Here is a 16,909-nt window from a genome sequence, read left to right as displayed (position 1 = left end):
ACACACACACACGCCACAAACACGTACATTAAAAGTGCCTCATCTGAATAAAATGACTTTCCCCCCACTGGGATATCTGTTAAGTAAGTGGTATACCTCCTTGTTTCATACCTTCACTCCTTAAAAGAAACAGACACAAGAAGCAAGAAAGGAAACCAGCACCAGGTTCTGAGTATTTATTTCAGGTGAAGGTAGTCTCCAAGGGAAGACCTCAGAAAGTACAGGCACTGCTGTCAACCCCAGGAAAAACATGACATGATACTAGAGTACTCAGACCTGTTGCACGCTGAGCAGGGGGCTGTTCTCACCAACGGGGCAAGTGCGGAAGACCCAGGGCAGACGGAGCCAATGGGTGCTACCATGGGGCAGCTGGGAAATGGGGAAAGCCGAGCTCTGCTTCATAAGTCTGCGCCTGATATCAGGAGAAGGATGAGGAAAGGGGAGGAAAGGGGTTAGTGATGGACAAAGGCAGGCTTATCTGCTTCTCCAGTGAAGCGATGCCCATATCCCAGGTCCACTTGGCCACGATCCTAGCTCCCTTCCTTCTCCTCACCTCCAACAGTTCGTCCTGTCTTATTTCAATAGTAGCATCTGCCCATTCCCTCTTATTCTATAAGCTCCCCTGCTTTGAGGACTCTGGCATGTCACGTCTGGGAACCTGCCCTTCTCACAGAAGATTCAGTTCACCCCAACTACTCCACTCAGAATAGTAACAAAAGTTATCAGTATCATCAACTGCACTCTTGCTTCAGCTGGGGGGTTGACCCACATTTTTTCTAATTCTGACAACAACCCCACAGGGCAGGTATTAGTTTTCCTACTTCTCAGAGGCATAGAAAGTTTAAGTGACTTTCCCCAAATCCCACAAGCAACACTATAGCCCAGATCCATCTAACTTCCAAGCCTGGCTTTTTCCTGGATACCATGCTTCCTCAAAGGGAATGGTAGTTTCCTCTTCTCCTGAAGAGTGAGTATGGGAATAAATAATTAGGGGTCTGGGCTGGATGATGGGACTCTCACCGATAGACCAGAGATGCGAACACCACAACCATCAACACCAGCAGTGTGCCCACAAGCAGGGGAGTCTGCCCCAGGCCTGCTTCTGGACCTGCAAGGAGGACCCCAGGACCGCTTCTGTCAGAGTCTGTTGCCTCCCTGCTGCCCCTGCCTGCCCTCCTTCCTCTTACCTATTGTCCAGGTACCTACCAGGCATGGTAAGCTGTGTGCTGGCCACTGCCAGGCTGTTGGCATCAGTCAAGGACACATTGAGGCAGTAGGTCCCTGAGCCACCCTTCAATACCTGGCGCAGAACCAGCTGGCAGGCTGGGCTTGGTGGCACAGGCTGGCACACCTGCTGGGCAGGGGGCTGGCACCCTGGTGATGATATATCCATACAGGCTTCCTTGGGCAGCCTGGAAGAGGTATCAGCCTGCATCAGGGGATCTCAGAAGGGACACGATTCCAAAGAGCAGGGCAGGGTCAACCCAAGAGTTATTGGGCAATCGGTGGGATGCTCACCCGCCCTGGCAGGACACCGTCAGCTCAAAGGCATCGCCCTCACTGGATGGCACAGCCTGTAGGATCTCAGCATTCTCAAGGCCCTCTGCGAAGTGCAAGGATATAAGCGGGGATCCTCCACCAGGCCCATAGGTAGGAACGCACAAGGGCTGCTCTACCCATCCCATCTGTGTCTTCAGAGGAGGACCCTGTCATTTGGGCATACATTCTGTCCAGGGATGTAATGCATCCCAAGGTATGCTCCCAAGACACAGCCCTGTGCAGCACACATGCCTCCCTTCATCAGCCTCTAAAGTAGGCAAGACTCACGGACAATGTCCAGGGTGAGGGAAAAGGAGCCATATCGATAGAGGACGCAATCCAGGGGAACTTGTCTCTTCACCAGTGTTAAGGTGTCTGTACCATCCAGCAGGGGCTTCTGGGACCCTGAAAGGAAAAACAAGATGACTCAGCCATGTGAGCGGGTGTAATCCCAGTACTTGGGAGGCTGAGACAGGAGGAACAGAGGTTCGAGGCCAGCCTTACCAACTTTGTGAGACCCTCAGTAACTCAGCAAGAAAGACTCTCAAAAACTTAGCAAAGCCGGGCGTGGTGGCGCACGCTTGTAATCCCCATGCTTCGGAGGCGGAGACAGGAGGATCACGCAGGTTCGAAGCCAGCCTCGCTGGCTTAAGAGACCCTGTTTCCAAATAAAATATAAAATAGGTCTGGGAGTATAGACTGGAGGTAGAAGGGTTCCATCCCCAGTAACACACACACACACACACACACACACACACACACACACGCACAAAATAGGCCCTATTTAAAAATAAAAAAGGGCTGGGTATAGCTTGGAGTAGAATGCCCCTGGGTTCAATCCCCAGGACAAAAAAAATATAAGACAGATGATACATGGAGGAAGAGGCCATGATCCTAGAGTTATTGATTTAAAATCAAACAAGATTTGGGAAATCTAATTTTATAGTAGAAAACTTGAGGCCCAGAAGAACAAAATTATTGCTTTAGTCAGTCACACAGTTAGGGGCAGAGTTGAAGTTTTTATTATTTATTATTATTATTTTTGGTGGTGCTGGGGGTGGAACCCAAGGGCTTTCTACCAACAGGATATACTCCCAGACCTATTTTTATATTTTATTTGGAAACAGGGTCTCACTAAGTTGCTGAGAGCCTCACTAAGTAGCTGAGGCTGGCTTCGAACCTGTGCAATCCTCCTGTCTCAGCCTCCCAAGCATGGGGATTACAAGCGTGCGCCACCACACCCTGCTATTATTATTATTATTATTTATTATTATTATTATTATTATTATTATTATTATTCAGGGGATTGAACCCAGGGCATTCTTTTTTGGGGGGTTACTGGGAATAGAACCCAGAAGCATTCTACCTCCGAGCTACACCCCCAGCCCTATTTATTTATTCTTTATTTTGAAACGGGGTCTTACGAGTTGCATAGGGCCTCACTAAGTAGTAGCTGAGGCTGTCTGTAAACCATGATCCTCCTGTCTCAGCCTCCCAAATGCTGGAATTATAAGCGTGAACCACCACGCCTAGCTGGCATTCTACTTTTTTTTTTTCTTTTTTTCTTGGTGGTGGTACTGGGGTTCCTGGAAGCCCTTCTTTCTGCCTCCGGACTACACTCCCAGACCTATTTTATACTTTTTATTTGGAAACAGGGTCTTTTAAGCCAGCGAGGCTAGCTTCAAAACTGCGTGATCCTCCTGTCTCTGCCTCCCAAGCGCGGGATTACAAGCGTGCGCCACCCGGCTTGGCATTCTACTTCTAAGCTACACCCTCAGCCCAATTTTATTTTTTATTTTGAAACAAGGTCTCGCTAAGTTTCTGAGGCTGGTCTCAAACCTGCAATCTGCTTGTCCCAGCCTCCCAAACACTGGGATTACAAGCATGTACCACCATGGCTGAACCAGAGTTAAATTTTGAAAACAATTCCAAAAATGTTTATCATGCCATGTACTGTGCCAGGTCCAGGGCTAGAAATGTAAGCATCACTATCTCATCTCTTCAGCTTGGGATAGGAATCCAAGAATGGGAAATTGGAGGGCCAGGGTCTTGGGATCTGAGAAAGATTTCTGCACATTTATGCCTGAACAGAAAATATGATTTAGATCCATAGATGATCACAGTCTGTTCCCTGGCCCTCCCAGTGGTTCTCAGGTACAGAAGCAACAAGCTCTGTTCTCCTGGTCTAGGTCAAGACCCCAGTTTACTGAACTCTGAATCTCTTGCATGTCCTTAGGGCTTTAGAGCTGACGAAATGTCTGAGGAGACCACAGTGCTAAACCAAGGCCTGGGCAACATATGGGTCCTGGCTAAGACTTTGAGAATGAAGGAGGGAGAAATTCCCCACCCATGGAGTACTGGGTCTCGACACCGGTCTGTTTACCTGTAACACCTTGTGTAGGCATGGAGGGGCTGGCATCTGGACCCTCAGGATCAGGGGTGGCCACCTCTCCAGCTGTGGCTGTTCCCTGTGCAGCTGTGGTTCCAGGAGGCTCTGCAGTTGTCACCTCTGCGGATGTTGTACTTATGGCTTCTGCGGTTGACACATCTGCACCTGTGGTACCTACGGCCTCTGTCGGCAGCTGCTCGGGTGTGGTGCCTGTGCCCTCTGCGGTTGGCACTTGTGCAGGTGCAGTATTTATAACCCCTGTGGTTGGCACCTGCACAGCTGTGGTTCCAGATGGCTCTGTAGTTGGCACCTGACCAGGTGTCGTGCCTGTAACTTCCGCAGTAGGCACTTGCCCAGCCGTGGTGCCACGGGCCTCTGCAGTTGGCACATGACCATCTGTGGTGCCTGGAACTGGGGAAGAGCCACAGGAGGGGAGAGGGATGGCGGCCTGCAGCACCACCTGAGCAGTGACGGGGCCGGACTCCAGGTAAGTGTGAGTGACCACAAGTGCCCGAGAGATCAGGGTCCCAGTACCATCTCCAAAGTCCCAGGTGTAGGAAAGGTCAGCATCATTCAAGTAGCCACTGGGGTCATGGAGTTGAAGAGCAAAGGTCAGAGGCTGATTTCTCAGGAAGCGCTTGTTCCCGCCATCCAAGGCTTGCAGCTGAGACACGCTCACGGAGAAAGGCACCTGGTCTGAGATTGGAGCCAGAAAAGGTGAGGACCGGAGCTGGACCACAGCTCTTCCTCTCACAGCCATACTCTCCCACCACAGCTGACTGCCTGGCCCTCCACTGGCCATCAGCCCCACTCCTCTGCCCCGGTGTTCCTGGCCTGCCCCTGAAGGTCACACACAGTTTTCCCTTTCCAGTCCAGCCAAGCCTCCCCACCTTCTCCTGCCCTGTGACTGGCCTTGCGCCTTCTTAAACCTTACCAGTGATGGTAAAGGCTGAGCTGGAGTGAGCGAGGGGCACGTAGCTCTGGGACGCCCGGCGGTGGTAGACTGTCACTTCCATGGTATGTGTGCCCAGCCCTGCCTGTTCTGTCCCGATACTCAGCCTGGACACAGGGCCCCCCAGAACTTGCCAGTAGTGGCCTAAGATTATCAAAAGAAAAGCAGGGAGGGAGAAGGCTACTGGTCAAAGGGGACTGAAGGGCAAGATTTGAAAAAGACACCAGAGAAGTGAGATAAATAGGTATATTGAAGATGATTACTTGAAACAGTATTCCGAAGGCTGTGATGAAGCCCGGTGTGGTGGCAAACGTTTGTCATCCCAGTACTTAGGAGGCTGAGACAAGAGGATCACAGGTTCATGGTCAACTTCAACTAATTAGTGAGGCCCTCTGCAACTTAGTGAGACCCTGTTTCAAAATAATATAGAGTGAAAAATAGGGCTGGAAAGCCAGGTGTGGTGACGCACTCTTGTAATCCCAGCATTTGGGAGGCTGAGACAAGAGGATCACAGTTCAGGCGGACAGCCTCAGCTACTTAGTGAAGGTATATGCAACTCAGTGAGGCCCTTTTTCAAAATAAGGAATTAAAAAAAAAAAGGGGGGCTGGGGTGTAGTGTGGAGGTAGAATGGCCCCTGGGTTCCATCCCCAGTGCTGGAAAAAAAAAAAAAAAAATAGGGCTGGGAAGCCGGGCATGGTGGCACACACTTGTAATCCCAGCAGGCTAAGACAGGAGAATCCAGGTTCGCAGCCAACCTTAGCTACTTAGTGAGGCCCTCTGCAATTTAATAAGACCCAGTTTCAAAATAAAGAATAAAAGATAGGGCTGCGGGTGTAGCTCGGAAATAGAATGCCCCTGGGTTCCATTCCATCCCCAGTGCCAAAAAAAAAAAAAAAAAAAATAGGGCTGGGGTGTTGCTCAAAGGTAGAATGCCCCTGGGTTCAATACCTGGTACCGAAAAAAGAAATAAAAAAGACTGTGATGGGGGAGTCAGGAGAGGTTTCTACTGTGCGTGGGGGTTTCTTAGGGTGGGACTACAACTGACAAAATGCTACCAGAAGGTTTATTTGCTTATTTTATTTATGTAGTGGTACTGGGGACTAAGCCCAGGAGCATTCTGCCTCTGAGCTGTACCCCCAGCCCTATTTTATTTTTACCTTGAAACAGGGTCTCACTAGGTTGATGAGAATCTCACTACTTGCTAAGGCTGTCCTCCAGCCCGAGATCCTCTTGTCTCAGCCTCCCAAGTACTAGGATTATAGGCATGTACCACCACACTGGACTCAAAAGAATTTATGATGGAGTTGCTGGAGATATGCTCCGTGGTTGAGCATGTGACTAGCATATACAAAACCCTGGGTTTGACTCCCTTGCCCCCCTCCCCCCAAAAAAAATGAATGAATGAATGAGGGTAGACTTGAAAGAGGAGTAGGTGCTATGAAAAAGGAAGGAGCATGGGGGGAAATAAAGATGAAGGAAAGTCACAGAGCTTAAGGAGTGAGGCTGGAAAGAAAGGCGATCAGGTAAGCAGCCGTAAGTACAAATGCACAGATAACAGGACAGAGAAGAAAGCTCCTCACCCCAGGCTTTCCAGACATAAACAAAGCTTCTTCTCTGAGACCAGGGGCCTGATGGACAGGGGCCACCATCAGGGAAGATGCAGGCATCATCAGGTTCCTGGGGATACACTGGCTGGCCTTTCCACACCTGGCTTCCTGAAAGGTAGATACAGTCACTCTCAAACCCTAGTGTTTTTTTTGTTTTTTTTTTTTTTGTTTTTTTTTTGGTTTTTTTTTTTTTTTTTTTTTTTGAGTACTAGGAATCAAACCCTGGGCTACTCTACCACTGCGTTACATCCCCAGCCTCCCCCCATTTTTTTTTTTTTTTTTGGCAGTATTGGGGATTAAACCCAGGGTCATTCTAACTCCAAGCTACACCCCCAGCCCTATTTTATTTTTTATTTTGAAACAGGGCCTTACTGAGTAGCTGAGGCTGGCCATACACCTGCAATCCTCATGTCTCAACCCCCATGTATGGAATTACAAGCCTGCGCCACCATGCCCAGCTCCCAGCCCTTCTGATTTTGAAACAAATTGCCTGGGCTAGCTTTACACTTGTGATTCTCCAGACTCAGCCTTCTGAGTTACTTGGATTACCAGTAGGCACCATCTTGCCTAGCTCCTAGCATTTTTATGTACAGATCAAAACCACTAAAATATCCGGGAAGGGTGGCTCATGCTTGTAATCTCAGCGCTTGGGAGGCTGAGACAGGAGGATGGCATAGGTTCGAAGCCAGCTTCAGCTACTGAGTGAGGCTCTCAGCAACTTAATGAGACCCTGTTTCCAAATAAAGTATAAAATAGGTCTGGGAGTATAGCCCGGAGGTAGAAAGACCTTGGGTTCCACCCCCAGCAACACACACACACACACACACACACACACACACACACACACACAAAACCCCCATTAAAATAGTTCCTAGGGTATCAGAGAGGAGCTCTGGGAATAATGCCTAGCTAGGAAGTACATTATCCATTGTATAACCTGTTTGTGGTGGTAGTTGAGGCAGGAGTGTTATGGGCATTACAAGGTAAGATTCATATGTATAAACTAGGTGTAGTGGCACACTCCTGTAATCCCAGCACTTGGGAGGCTGAGACAGGAGGATTGCAGGTTCCAGGCAGGAGCATGGTAACTTAGTGAGACCCATTAAAAAAAAAAAAAAAAAGCCAGGCATGGTGGCACACGCTTGTAATCCCCCTGCTTGGGAAGTGGAGACAGGAGGATCACGCAGGTTCGAAGCCAGCCTCACTGGCTTAAGAGACCCTGTTTCCAAATAAATTATAAAATAGGTCTGGGAGTGTAGCCCGGAGATAGAAGGGTTCCATTCCAGAACCATTAAAAAAAAAAAAAAAAAAAAAAAGGGCTGGAGCTGGGCATGGTGATGCACACCTGTAATCCCAGCATTTGGGAGGCTGAGACAGGAGGATTGTGCAGGTTTGAAGCCAGCCTCAGCTACTTAGTGAAGCCCTTGTAACTCAGTGAGACCCTGTTTCAAAATAAAGAATAAAAAATAGGGCTGGGGTATTGCTTGGAGGTAGAATACCCCTGGGTTCCATCCCCAGACCCACAAAAAAACAAAAAACAAAAAAACAAAGGAGGGCTGGGAGTATAGCGAGAAAGGCCCTGAGTTACCTGTATTGAACAACAACAAAAGATTTACATGTATATACTTATATAAGAGAAAGATCGACAGCGGGGCGTGGTGGCGCACGCTTGTAATCCCAGCATTGGGGAGGCTGAGACCCGGAGGACCGCGGTTCGCGGACAGTCTTAGCTACTTAGTGAGGTCCTCTGCAACTCAGTGAGATCCGGTTTTCAAAATAAAGAATAAAAAATAGGTGTAGCCCGGAGGTTGAATGCCCCTGGGTTCCATCTCCAGACCCGCAAAAAAAAAAAAAAGAAAAGAAAAAAAGAAAGATCAAAAGGCCATGTATCAAAATGTTTACAGTGATTTTTCTCTAAATAGTGAAATAAAAATAACACTAACAGCTAACATACATTTATTGAGGCTAGAGCAGCTTTATGCCAAGTCCAGTACTTTACATATTGTTATCTTACAAGTTTTTTTTTTTGGTGTGGGTCTGGGGATGAAACCCAGGAGCATTCGACCTTTGAGCTACACCCCTGCCCTATTTTGTATTCTTTATTTTGAAACAGGGTCTCACCAGGCAGCCTCCCTAAGTAGCTGAGGCTGTCTGCGAATGACGATCCTCCAGACTCACCTTCCCGAATGCTGGGATTACAAGTGTGCACTACCACACCCAGATTTTTTTTTTTTTTTTTTTTTTTTTTTTTTTTGCAGTACTGGGGATGGAACCGGGGACATTCTACCTCCAAGCTACACCCCCAGCCCTATTTTTTATTCTCTATTTTGAAACCGGGTCTCACTGAGTTGCAAAGGGCCTCACTAAGTAGCTGAGGCTGTCTATGAACTGTAATCCTCCTGTTTTAGCCTCCCAAATGCTGAGATTATAAGCATGCGCCACCACGTCTGGCTACAACAACCTTTCAAGAAAGGTACCATCTCATTTCTATTTTTTGTTTGTTTGTTTTTTTTGGTGGTACTGGGGATGGAACCCAGAGACTTTCTACCTCTGGGCTATACTCCCAGACTTTTTTTTTTTTTTTTGGAAACAGGGTCTTACTAAGTTGCTGAGAGCCTCACTAAGTAGATGAGGCTGGCTTTGAACCTGTGAGATCCTCCTGTCTCAGCCTCCCAAGCACGGGGATTACAAGTGTGCGCCACCACGCCCGGCGTGCCATCTCATTTCTACAGATAGGTAATGGAGGCACAGGAACCAGGTGTGATGGCACAGGCTTGTAACCCCAGTACTTGGGAGGCTGAGACAGGAGGATCGCAGGTTCACAGCCAACCTCAGCTACTTAGTGAGGTCCTCCGCAACTTAGTAAGACCCTGTTTCAAAATAAAAATAAAATAAAATAGGGCTGGGGGGTGTAGTTTGGAGGTAAAATGCCCCTGGGTTCAATCCCCCTACCACAAAAAAATTAAAATTAAAATGAAAAAAAAAGGAGAGGGAGTAAGCATTCCCTTAGTTCACTGGGGAGACCAGGGAAATCTGAACACTAGGAACAAGTTTCTGGAGAATGAAGGTACTTACCATTGATGATAGTGTCGTTGGCCCAGATAACTTGCCCGTCTGGCAGTGCCTTCTGGCTTTTGGGGAAATGCAGGGCAATAGAGAAGGAGGCATTTGCACCAACCAGTGTAGGCCCATCATTACTGACTTCCAAGGACACCTGGCCACCTGGGAAGGGAAGCTGCATTAGCTGGGACTCCTGGGCCCCTCCTCCCCATATATGTTTCCCCTTCCTGTCTTCCCAAGCTGCATTCAGCCTAGTTCTTTTTGCTTTCCTCCCCATCCCATTCCCACCATGCCCTTCCCCGAAACTTTAAGCTCCCACCTCTCCAGCAGTCAGGCTTCTGGACTCCTGTCCATTCTGGATACAGGTGACTGTTCCAGGCTTTAGTTCGGAGCTGCCGAGAGACTCCAAGCCAGTGCTGGTCTCTGGGTCCTAAAATAAATACGTCGACAGAACCCTAGGATGCTCACTCAGTCCTCACGATAAGCCTCTCCCATGCTACGCCACTCATTCTCACACTCAAAGGCATCTTATTTTTGAATACAGAGCCTCCTTTTCTGTGTGTGTGTGTGTGTGTGTGTGTGTGTGTGTGTGTGTGGTGCTATTGATGTTCAACCACTGAGCTATATATTCCAAGCCCTTTTTATTTTGAATTAGGGTCTCACTCTGTTGCCTAGGCTAGCCTTGAACCTCTGATCCTCCTGTCTCAACATCCCATGTACTGGGATTATAGGTGTGCGCCACCATGCTCCACTCTTGGCTAAAATATGTAAAGCAAATCTCAAGCCAGGTGCGGTGGTGCACACTTATTCTTTCAGTACTTGGGAGGCTGAGACAGGAGGATCACAGGTTCACAGGCAGCTTCAGTTACTTAGTGAGACCCTCTACAACTTAGTAAGATTCGGTTTCAAAAATAAAGAATAAAAAATAGGGCTGAGGGGTGTAGCTCAGAGATAGAATAACCCTAGGTTCAATCCCCAGTACCACAATAAATAAGTAAATAAATAAATACATACAAACATCAATAGCAAATCTCAGAATATCTTAATTTAACCCTACAAATTTAGTGTATATCTGTTAAGCGTGTGCGTTTTCTCTCTCTCTTTTCTGTGTGTGTATATGTGGTATGATAGATTGAACCTAAGGGCAATTTACAATTGAGCTTTATTTCTAGCCCGTCCCCCTTTTTTGTGGTACTGGGAATTGAGTCCAGAGGCATTTTACCTCCAAGCTATACCCCAGCCCGATTTTATTTCTTATTTTGGAAACAAGGTGTCTCTAAGTTACTGAGAGCCTAAGTTGCTAAGGCTGGCTTTGAACCTGCAATCCTTCTGTCTCAGCCTCCCAAATACTGGATTACAAACATGAACCACTACACCTGGTTCTCCAGCTTTTTTAAAAAAATTTTTTTTAAGCCGGGCATGGTGGCACACACTTGTAATCCCAGCATTTGGGAGGTTGAGACTGGAGGATCGCGGTTCACAGACAGTCTCAGCTACTTAGTGAGGCGCTCTGCAACTTAGTGAGACCCTGTTTCAAAATAAAGAATAAAAAATAGGGCTGGGGGGTGTTGCTTGGAGGTAGAATGCCCCTGGGTGCCATCCCCAACCCCACACACAAAAAAAATTGTTTTGAAACAGAGTCTCACTAGGTTACTGGAAGTCTTGTTATATTGTTGAGGCTGTCCTCAAGCCTTGATCCTCATGTCTCAACTTCCCAAATGCTGGGATTACAGGGGTGCACCACCATGCCCAGCTAAAAATGTCTTCTTATGATGTTTTTTCATACTGGGGATTGAACCCAGGGACATTCTACTTCCTAGCTACACCCCAACTCTATTTTATTTTTATTTTGAAATAAGATCTCACTAGGTTGATGAAGGTCTCACTATTTGCTGAGGCTGTCCTCAAACATGCGACCCTCTGTTCTAAGCCTTTCAAGTACTGGGATTACAAGCACATGCCACCAGGCCTGGTTTTCTAATGATTTTTTTGAGAGGTATTGGGATTGAACCCAGAGCTTCACACACACTAAGCCCAAGTTCTACTGCTGAGTCTACACCTAGCATTCTTCTTCTTCTTCTTTTTTTTAAGTGGTACTGGTGCTGGGCATGGTGGCGTGCGCTCATAAGGGAGGCTGAGACAAGGAGGATCATAGGTTCACACTCAGCTTCAGCAATTTATGAGGCCCTCTACAACTTAGTGAGACCCTGTTTCAAAATAAAGAATAAAAAATAGGGATGAGGGTGTAACACAGAGATAGATTGCCCTTGGGTTCAATCCCAAGTACTGCAATAAATAAATAAATAAAATAAACTGGGCGTGATGGCGCACACTTGTAATCCCAGCATTCGGGAGGCTGAGACTGGAGGATTGCGGTTCGCAGACAGCCTCAGCTACTTAGTGAGGCCCTCTGCAACTCGGTGAGACCCTGTTTCAAAATAAAGAATAAGAGGCTGGGCGTGGTGGCACACGCTTGTAATCCCTGCGCTTGGGAGGCAGAGACAGGAGGATCACGCAGGTTCAAAGCCAGCCATGCGCGCTGGCTTAGGAGACCCTGTTTCCAAAATAAAAAAAATGTAAAAATAGGTCTGGGAGTATAGCCCGGAGGTAGAAGGGCTTCCAGGAACCCCAGTACCACCAAAATGAATAAATAAATAAAGAATAAAAAATAGGGCAGGAGGTGTAGCTCAGAGGTCGAATGTCCCTGGGTTCCATCCCCAGACCCTCAAAATAAATAAATAAATAAATAAATAAATAAATAAATAAATAAATACAATACAATACAATACAATACAATAAAGTGGTACCTGGAATTGAACCCAAGGGCATTCTACCTCTGAGTTAATACTGCCAGTCTTTTTTTTTCCTCTTAATTTTGTACTGAAGATTGAACCCAAAGGCATTCTACCTGTAAGCTATACCCTCAGCCTTTTTTTTTTTTTTTTTTTTTTTTTCAGTACTGGGGATGGAACCCAGGGGCATTCTACCTCTGAACGATACGCCCAGCCCTATTTTTTACTCTTTATTTTGAAATAGGGTCTCACTAGCCCGGTGTGGTGGTGCACGCTTATAATCCCCGCGCTTGGGAGGCTGAGACAGGAGGATCACACAGGTTCGAAGCCAGCCTCAGCTACTTAGTGAGGCTCTCAGCAACTTAGTGAGACCCTGTTTCCAAATAAAATATAAAAAAGGTATGGGAGTATAGCCTGGAGGTAGAAAGCCTCTGGGTTTCACCCCCAGTACCACCAAAAAAAAAAAAAAAAAAAAAAAGAAATAGGGTCTCACTGAATTGCAGAGGGCCTTACTAAGTAGGTGAGGCTGTCCGCAAACAGGGATCCTCCTGTCCCAGCCTTCCAAATGCTGGGATTACAAGTGTGCGCCACACACACCCTTTTATATTTTGAGACAAAGTATCACTAAGTTGCTTAGAGTCTCACTACATTTTGGAGGCTCTTCTCCAAACTGTGATCCTCCTTTCTCATCCTCCCAAGTACTGGGATTACAGGCAGGCCACCAAACCCAACTTTTAAAAATTTTTTTGTTTTTATTTATTTATTTTTGTTGTGTGTGTGTGTGTGTGTGTGTGTGTGTGTGTGTGTGTCTTGCTAGGTTGTTGAGAGTCTCCCTGTGTTGCTAAGACTGTCCTGAAACCTTTGATTCTTCAATTTCAGCCTCCCAAGTACTGGGATTACAGGCACGTGCCACCATGTGTGGTCCCAGTACATTCTTTTCTTCTTTTGGTGGTACTGGGGATGGAACCCAGGGTCATTCTACCTCCAAGCTACGTCCCCAGTCTGATTTTACTCTTTTATTTTGAAACAGGGTCTTTCTAAGTTGCAGAGGATCTCACTAAGCAGGCTGTGAATCTGCAATTCTCCTGTCTCAGCCTCTCAAGTACTAGGATTACAAGCATGGCCTACCACCCCCGGTCCCCAGGACATTCTTAACCATTTTTTTTTTTTTTTAAAGTAGGCTAACAGGGCGTGATGGCATTTACTTGTAATCCCAGTACTTGGGCAGCTGAACAGGAAGATCACAGGTTTGCAGCCAGCTGCAGCTACTTAGTGAGTTCTTCTGCAATTCAGTGAGAGTTGAGAGTTATTTTAAATTTCAAAATAAAAATAATAGGGCTGGAATGCCAGGCATGGTGGTGCACACTTGTAATCTCTGCACTTGGGAGGCTGAGACAGGAGGATCACGCAGGTTCGAAGCCAGCCTCAGCTACTTAGTGAGGCTCTCAGCAATTTAGTGAGACCCTATTTCCAAATAAAGTATAAAATAGGTCTGGGAGTATAGCCTGGAGGTAGAAAGCCCCTGGGTTCAACCCCTAGTACTACAAAATAAATAAATCAATAACAATTAAAAATCAAGCTGAGTGCAATGGAGTATGCCAGCCTCCTTCTCTCTCCCTAAATCTCTTGTCTCACTGATTCCTAGGAAGTGCTCCTTGATTTCGACTTCCTTAATTTGTGCTGCAGTTTTTTGTTTTGTTTTGTTTTTGCGGTACTGGGCATGGAACCCAGGGGCATTCTACCTCTGAGCAACACCCTCCAGCCCTATTTTTCTTTCTTTCTTTCTTTCTTTCTTTCTTTCTTTCTTTCTTTCTTTCTTTTTTATTGAAAATAAATGATGGGCGTGGTGGCAGACACTTGTAATCCCCATGCTTGGGAGGCTGAGACAGGAGGATTGCGCAGATTCAAAGCCATCCTCAGCTGGCTTAAGAGACCCTGTTTCCAAATAAAATATAAAATAGGTCTGGGAGTGTAGCCCGTAGGTAGAAGGCTGCTGGGTTCCATCCCCAGTACCACCAAAAAAAAAAAAAAAATGGTATACATTTAAACTGTACTTGGTGCCCTCTCTCCCTCCCCCCGCTTTCCCTTCCCCCCCTCCCAACAATGAGTGTCCAGGTTGACCATGCTATTTTCATACTTTTACATATATTCGGATGTAGCCCCTCATTAATCAAGTTCAGCCTTCTTCCTCTCCTATCCTTCCATTCAATTTTGCTGAGATTTCCCCTCCATTATCTGGAGTCCCTCTGGTATCCCCAATGCTCCCTAGTTTGGGCACATTAGAGGAAAGATATGTCCCTTCTCTTTCTGTGCTTGGCTGATCTTACTTAACATAATGTTCTCCGGGACTTTCCATCTTCTTGAGAATGACATGATTTTGTTCTTCTTCATAGCTGAATAGAATTCCATTGCGTGTATTTCCCACAATTTTGCAATGTTCTTTATTCTTAAGCAGGGTTTCACTAAGTTGCAGAGGGTCTCACTAAGTAACAGGCTGGCTTCGAACCTGCACAATCTTCCTGTCTCGGCCTCCCCAAACGCTGGGATTACAAACATGCGCCGCCACGCCTGGCTGTGCTAAAGTTTTATGTTCTTTTCTTTTACAGGCTTCCTAATATTTTCTGAAAAAATTCTATTCACACCCATCCATCTGAGGTTCTCCAAAGATTGTGCTTATATATTGGATCCTGATGTGTGTGTGTGTGTGTGTGTGTGTGTGTGTGTTATTAGGGACTGAACCCAGGAATTTTCTACCTCTTAGCTATACTTCCAACTATTTTATTTTTTATTTTAAAACAGGGATTCACTAAGTTATAGTGAGCTGGCCTCTAACCTGTGATTCTCCTATTTCAGCCTCCCAAACCTTGGGATTTCGGCGTGTTCCATCACCCTATTCTGGAAACGCAGCTGATTCTGCTGGGGAATGATCTGGAATCCTCTCACTAAGCATCCCACCACTAGAGCAAGAGAAGTCATGAGATGCTCCATTCTTTCTCCATTTCTAACCCACATTCCGGACCCTCTCACTGCCCCCACCCCTCACTCTTGTCACGAGGCCCCAATCCCCCAGAGCCCTTTCATGTGATGCTCAGCTGAGACCCTCTGCCTGGACCAGCCCCAGAACAAAAGGTCTGGGCTGTGTTGGCCCATCCTAAGGGGAAAAGTGGCACTTCCTTAGCCTTCTTATCCAATACCCCATTCCCTTACTCTCCATGTTCAACCACCTACCCCAAAGTACCCGAGACATTACCCAAAAGATCTTCCATTCTCTTCCCTTGTGCTCCCGCTTAGGACCACAGACTCACTACCGTCGGCCCCTCCTAGCTGACAGTATTATTTTCATGCTCAATCCCAAATTTCTATTTAGAGAAGCTCTGGCGCCCATATCCTCACTAAATCAAGTAGGCGAGAGAAGCCTGAAATACTGCTGGTATCTCCCGTTAGGAGAGGAAACACCCGAGCTGGTGTTCAGCCCCTAACAGACACCTGCTTCTGCCCACACACTCCCACTCACCTTCTGTGGCCCCCACAGCCAGCACGGACAAAAGGAGGAAGCACCTTATCAGCGTCACACCCATCCTGCTCTTCCCTCCAGCAAAGAAAGGCGCTGGGGGCTGGAATAAACCCCTATATAAGAAAGGGGTGCTCATTTGCATAGCCCTTCCTCCTCTCCCTCTAGGGGAGCTGTGGGAGGGGCGGGATTGCTGGAGAGACGGCGCATCCTGATCCAGGTATATTCGTTTCTCATCCCGCTACTCAATGACAGTTTCTGTTTTCACCGGGTCACTCTCACCTGGACACCCTCCAACGCCAATCTAAGTTGGAGTGTGTCAAAATTTAATCAAACTCCAAGAGCTGATTGATGGGCAGCTACAGAACACGTACCCAACACACAGGACTCAGAGAGAATCAATCAGTTGAATTAAACCAGGAACCACTCAAAAACATCTAAACAGAACCCTTGCATCCCAAAGTAAAGAAAGAGTATGAGGGTGGGCCGAGAGAGAGGCAACGACTCCTTTGAGGCCCACGAATCCTTTACAGTGACATTCCTGGCTTTCTGCTTTCCAAAGGTGGCTCCCCAGAGACAAGTGGAATTTAATCTTAGGTCGATACACATTTTCCCAAGGGGCAATGGAAAGAGTGATTTAGAAATCAGGGAATCCCTACAGACTAGACACGTAGGTAGGAAACTTGAGCACGAAGCAGAAACTTGGGAAAAGGAGTTTCGTTCAGTCGCTCCACCAGGGAAGAAAGAAATTCGTCTCCCCACAGAACCAAACTTGCACGGGGCGGGGCCACTAGCGGCCGAAAGGCGCAGATGCCCCGCCCCCTGACGTTCACCAATAGGCGCGGCCGTGGGCGGGGCCCGGGAAACGCGGGAAGGAGGGGCGGGGACTCTGGTGGCGGTCGGGAACTTGGGGGGGGAGGCGGCAACATTGTTTCAAGTTAGACAAATTGACAAGAGCCAGACACAGGCTGCATTCCATTTAGACCTGGCGCCACCTCGCTAGGCTCCGTCTCCTGCTCCTCGGCCCCCGAGAGTCGGGGCTCGCTCTCTGCAGGGTT

The 16,909-nt window shown here is 47.3% G+C and overlaps 1 protein-coding gene across 1 annotated transcript; it reads right to left on the bottom strand.

The window, feature by feature from the left end:
* Positions 1-270: 270 nt before the first annotated feature.
* Positions 271-15,918, bottom strand: PMEL (premelanosome protein; the record flags this gene model as incomplete). The annotated part of the gene is made up of 11 exons (XM_080704855.1): positions 271-412; positions 1,021-1,108; positions 1,207-1,412; positions 1,519-1,603; positions 1,828-1,944; positions 3,923-4,624; positions 4,863-5,024; positions 6,462-6,596; positions 9,564-9,710; positions 9,868-9,978; positions 15,855-15,918. 11 exons carry the CDS (start codon positions 15,916-15,918, stop codon positions 271-273), a joined length of 1,959 nt encoding a protein of 652 aa, XP_080560981.1.
* Between the last annotated feature and the right edge of the window lie 991 nt (positions 15,919-16,909).

The sequence above is a fragment of the Muscardinus avellanarius genome (genome assembly GCF_963383645.1).
Source record: "Muscardinus avellanarius genome assembly, chromosome: 11".
In the NCBI taxonomy this organism is placed as follows: Eukaryota; Metazoa; Chordata; class Mammalia; order Rodentia; family Gliridae; genus Muscardinus; species Muscardinus avellanarius.
This window is presented reverse-complemented; position numbering and strand designations above follow the sequence as displayed.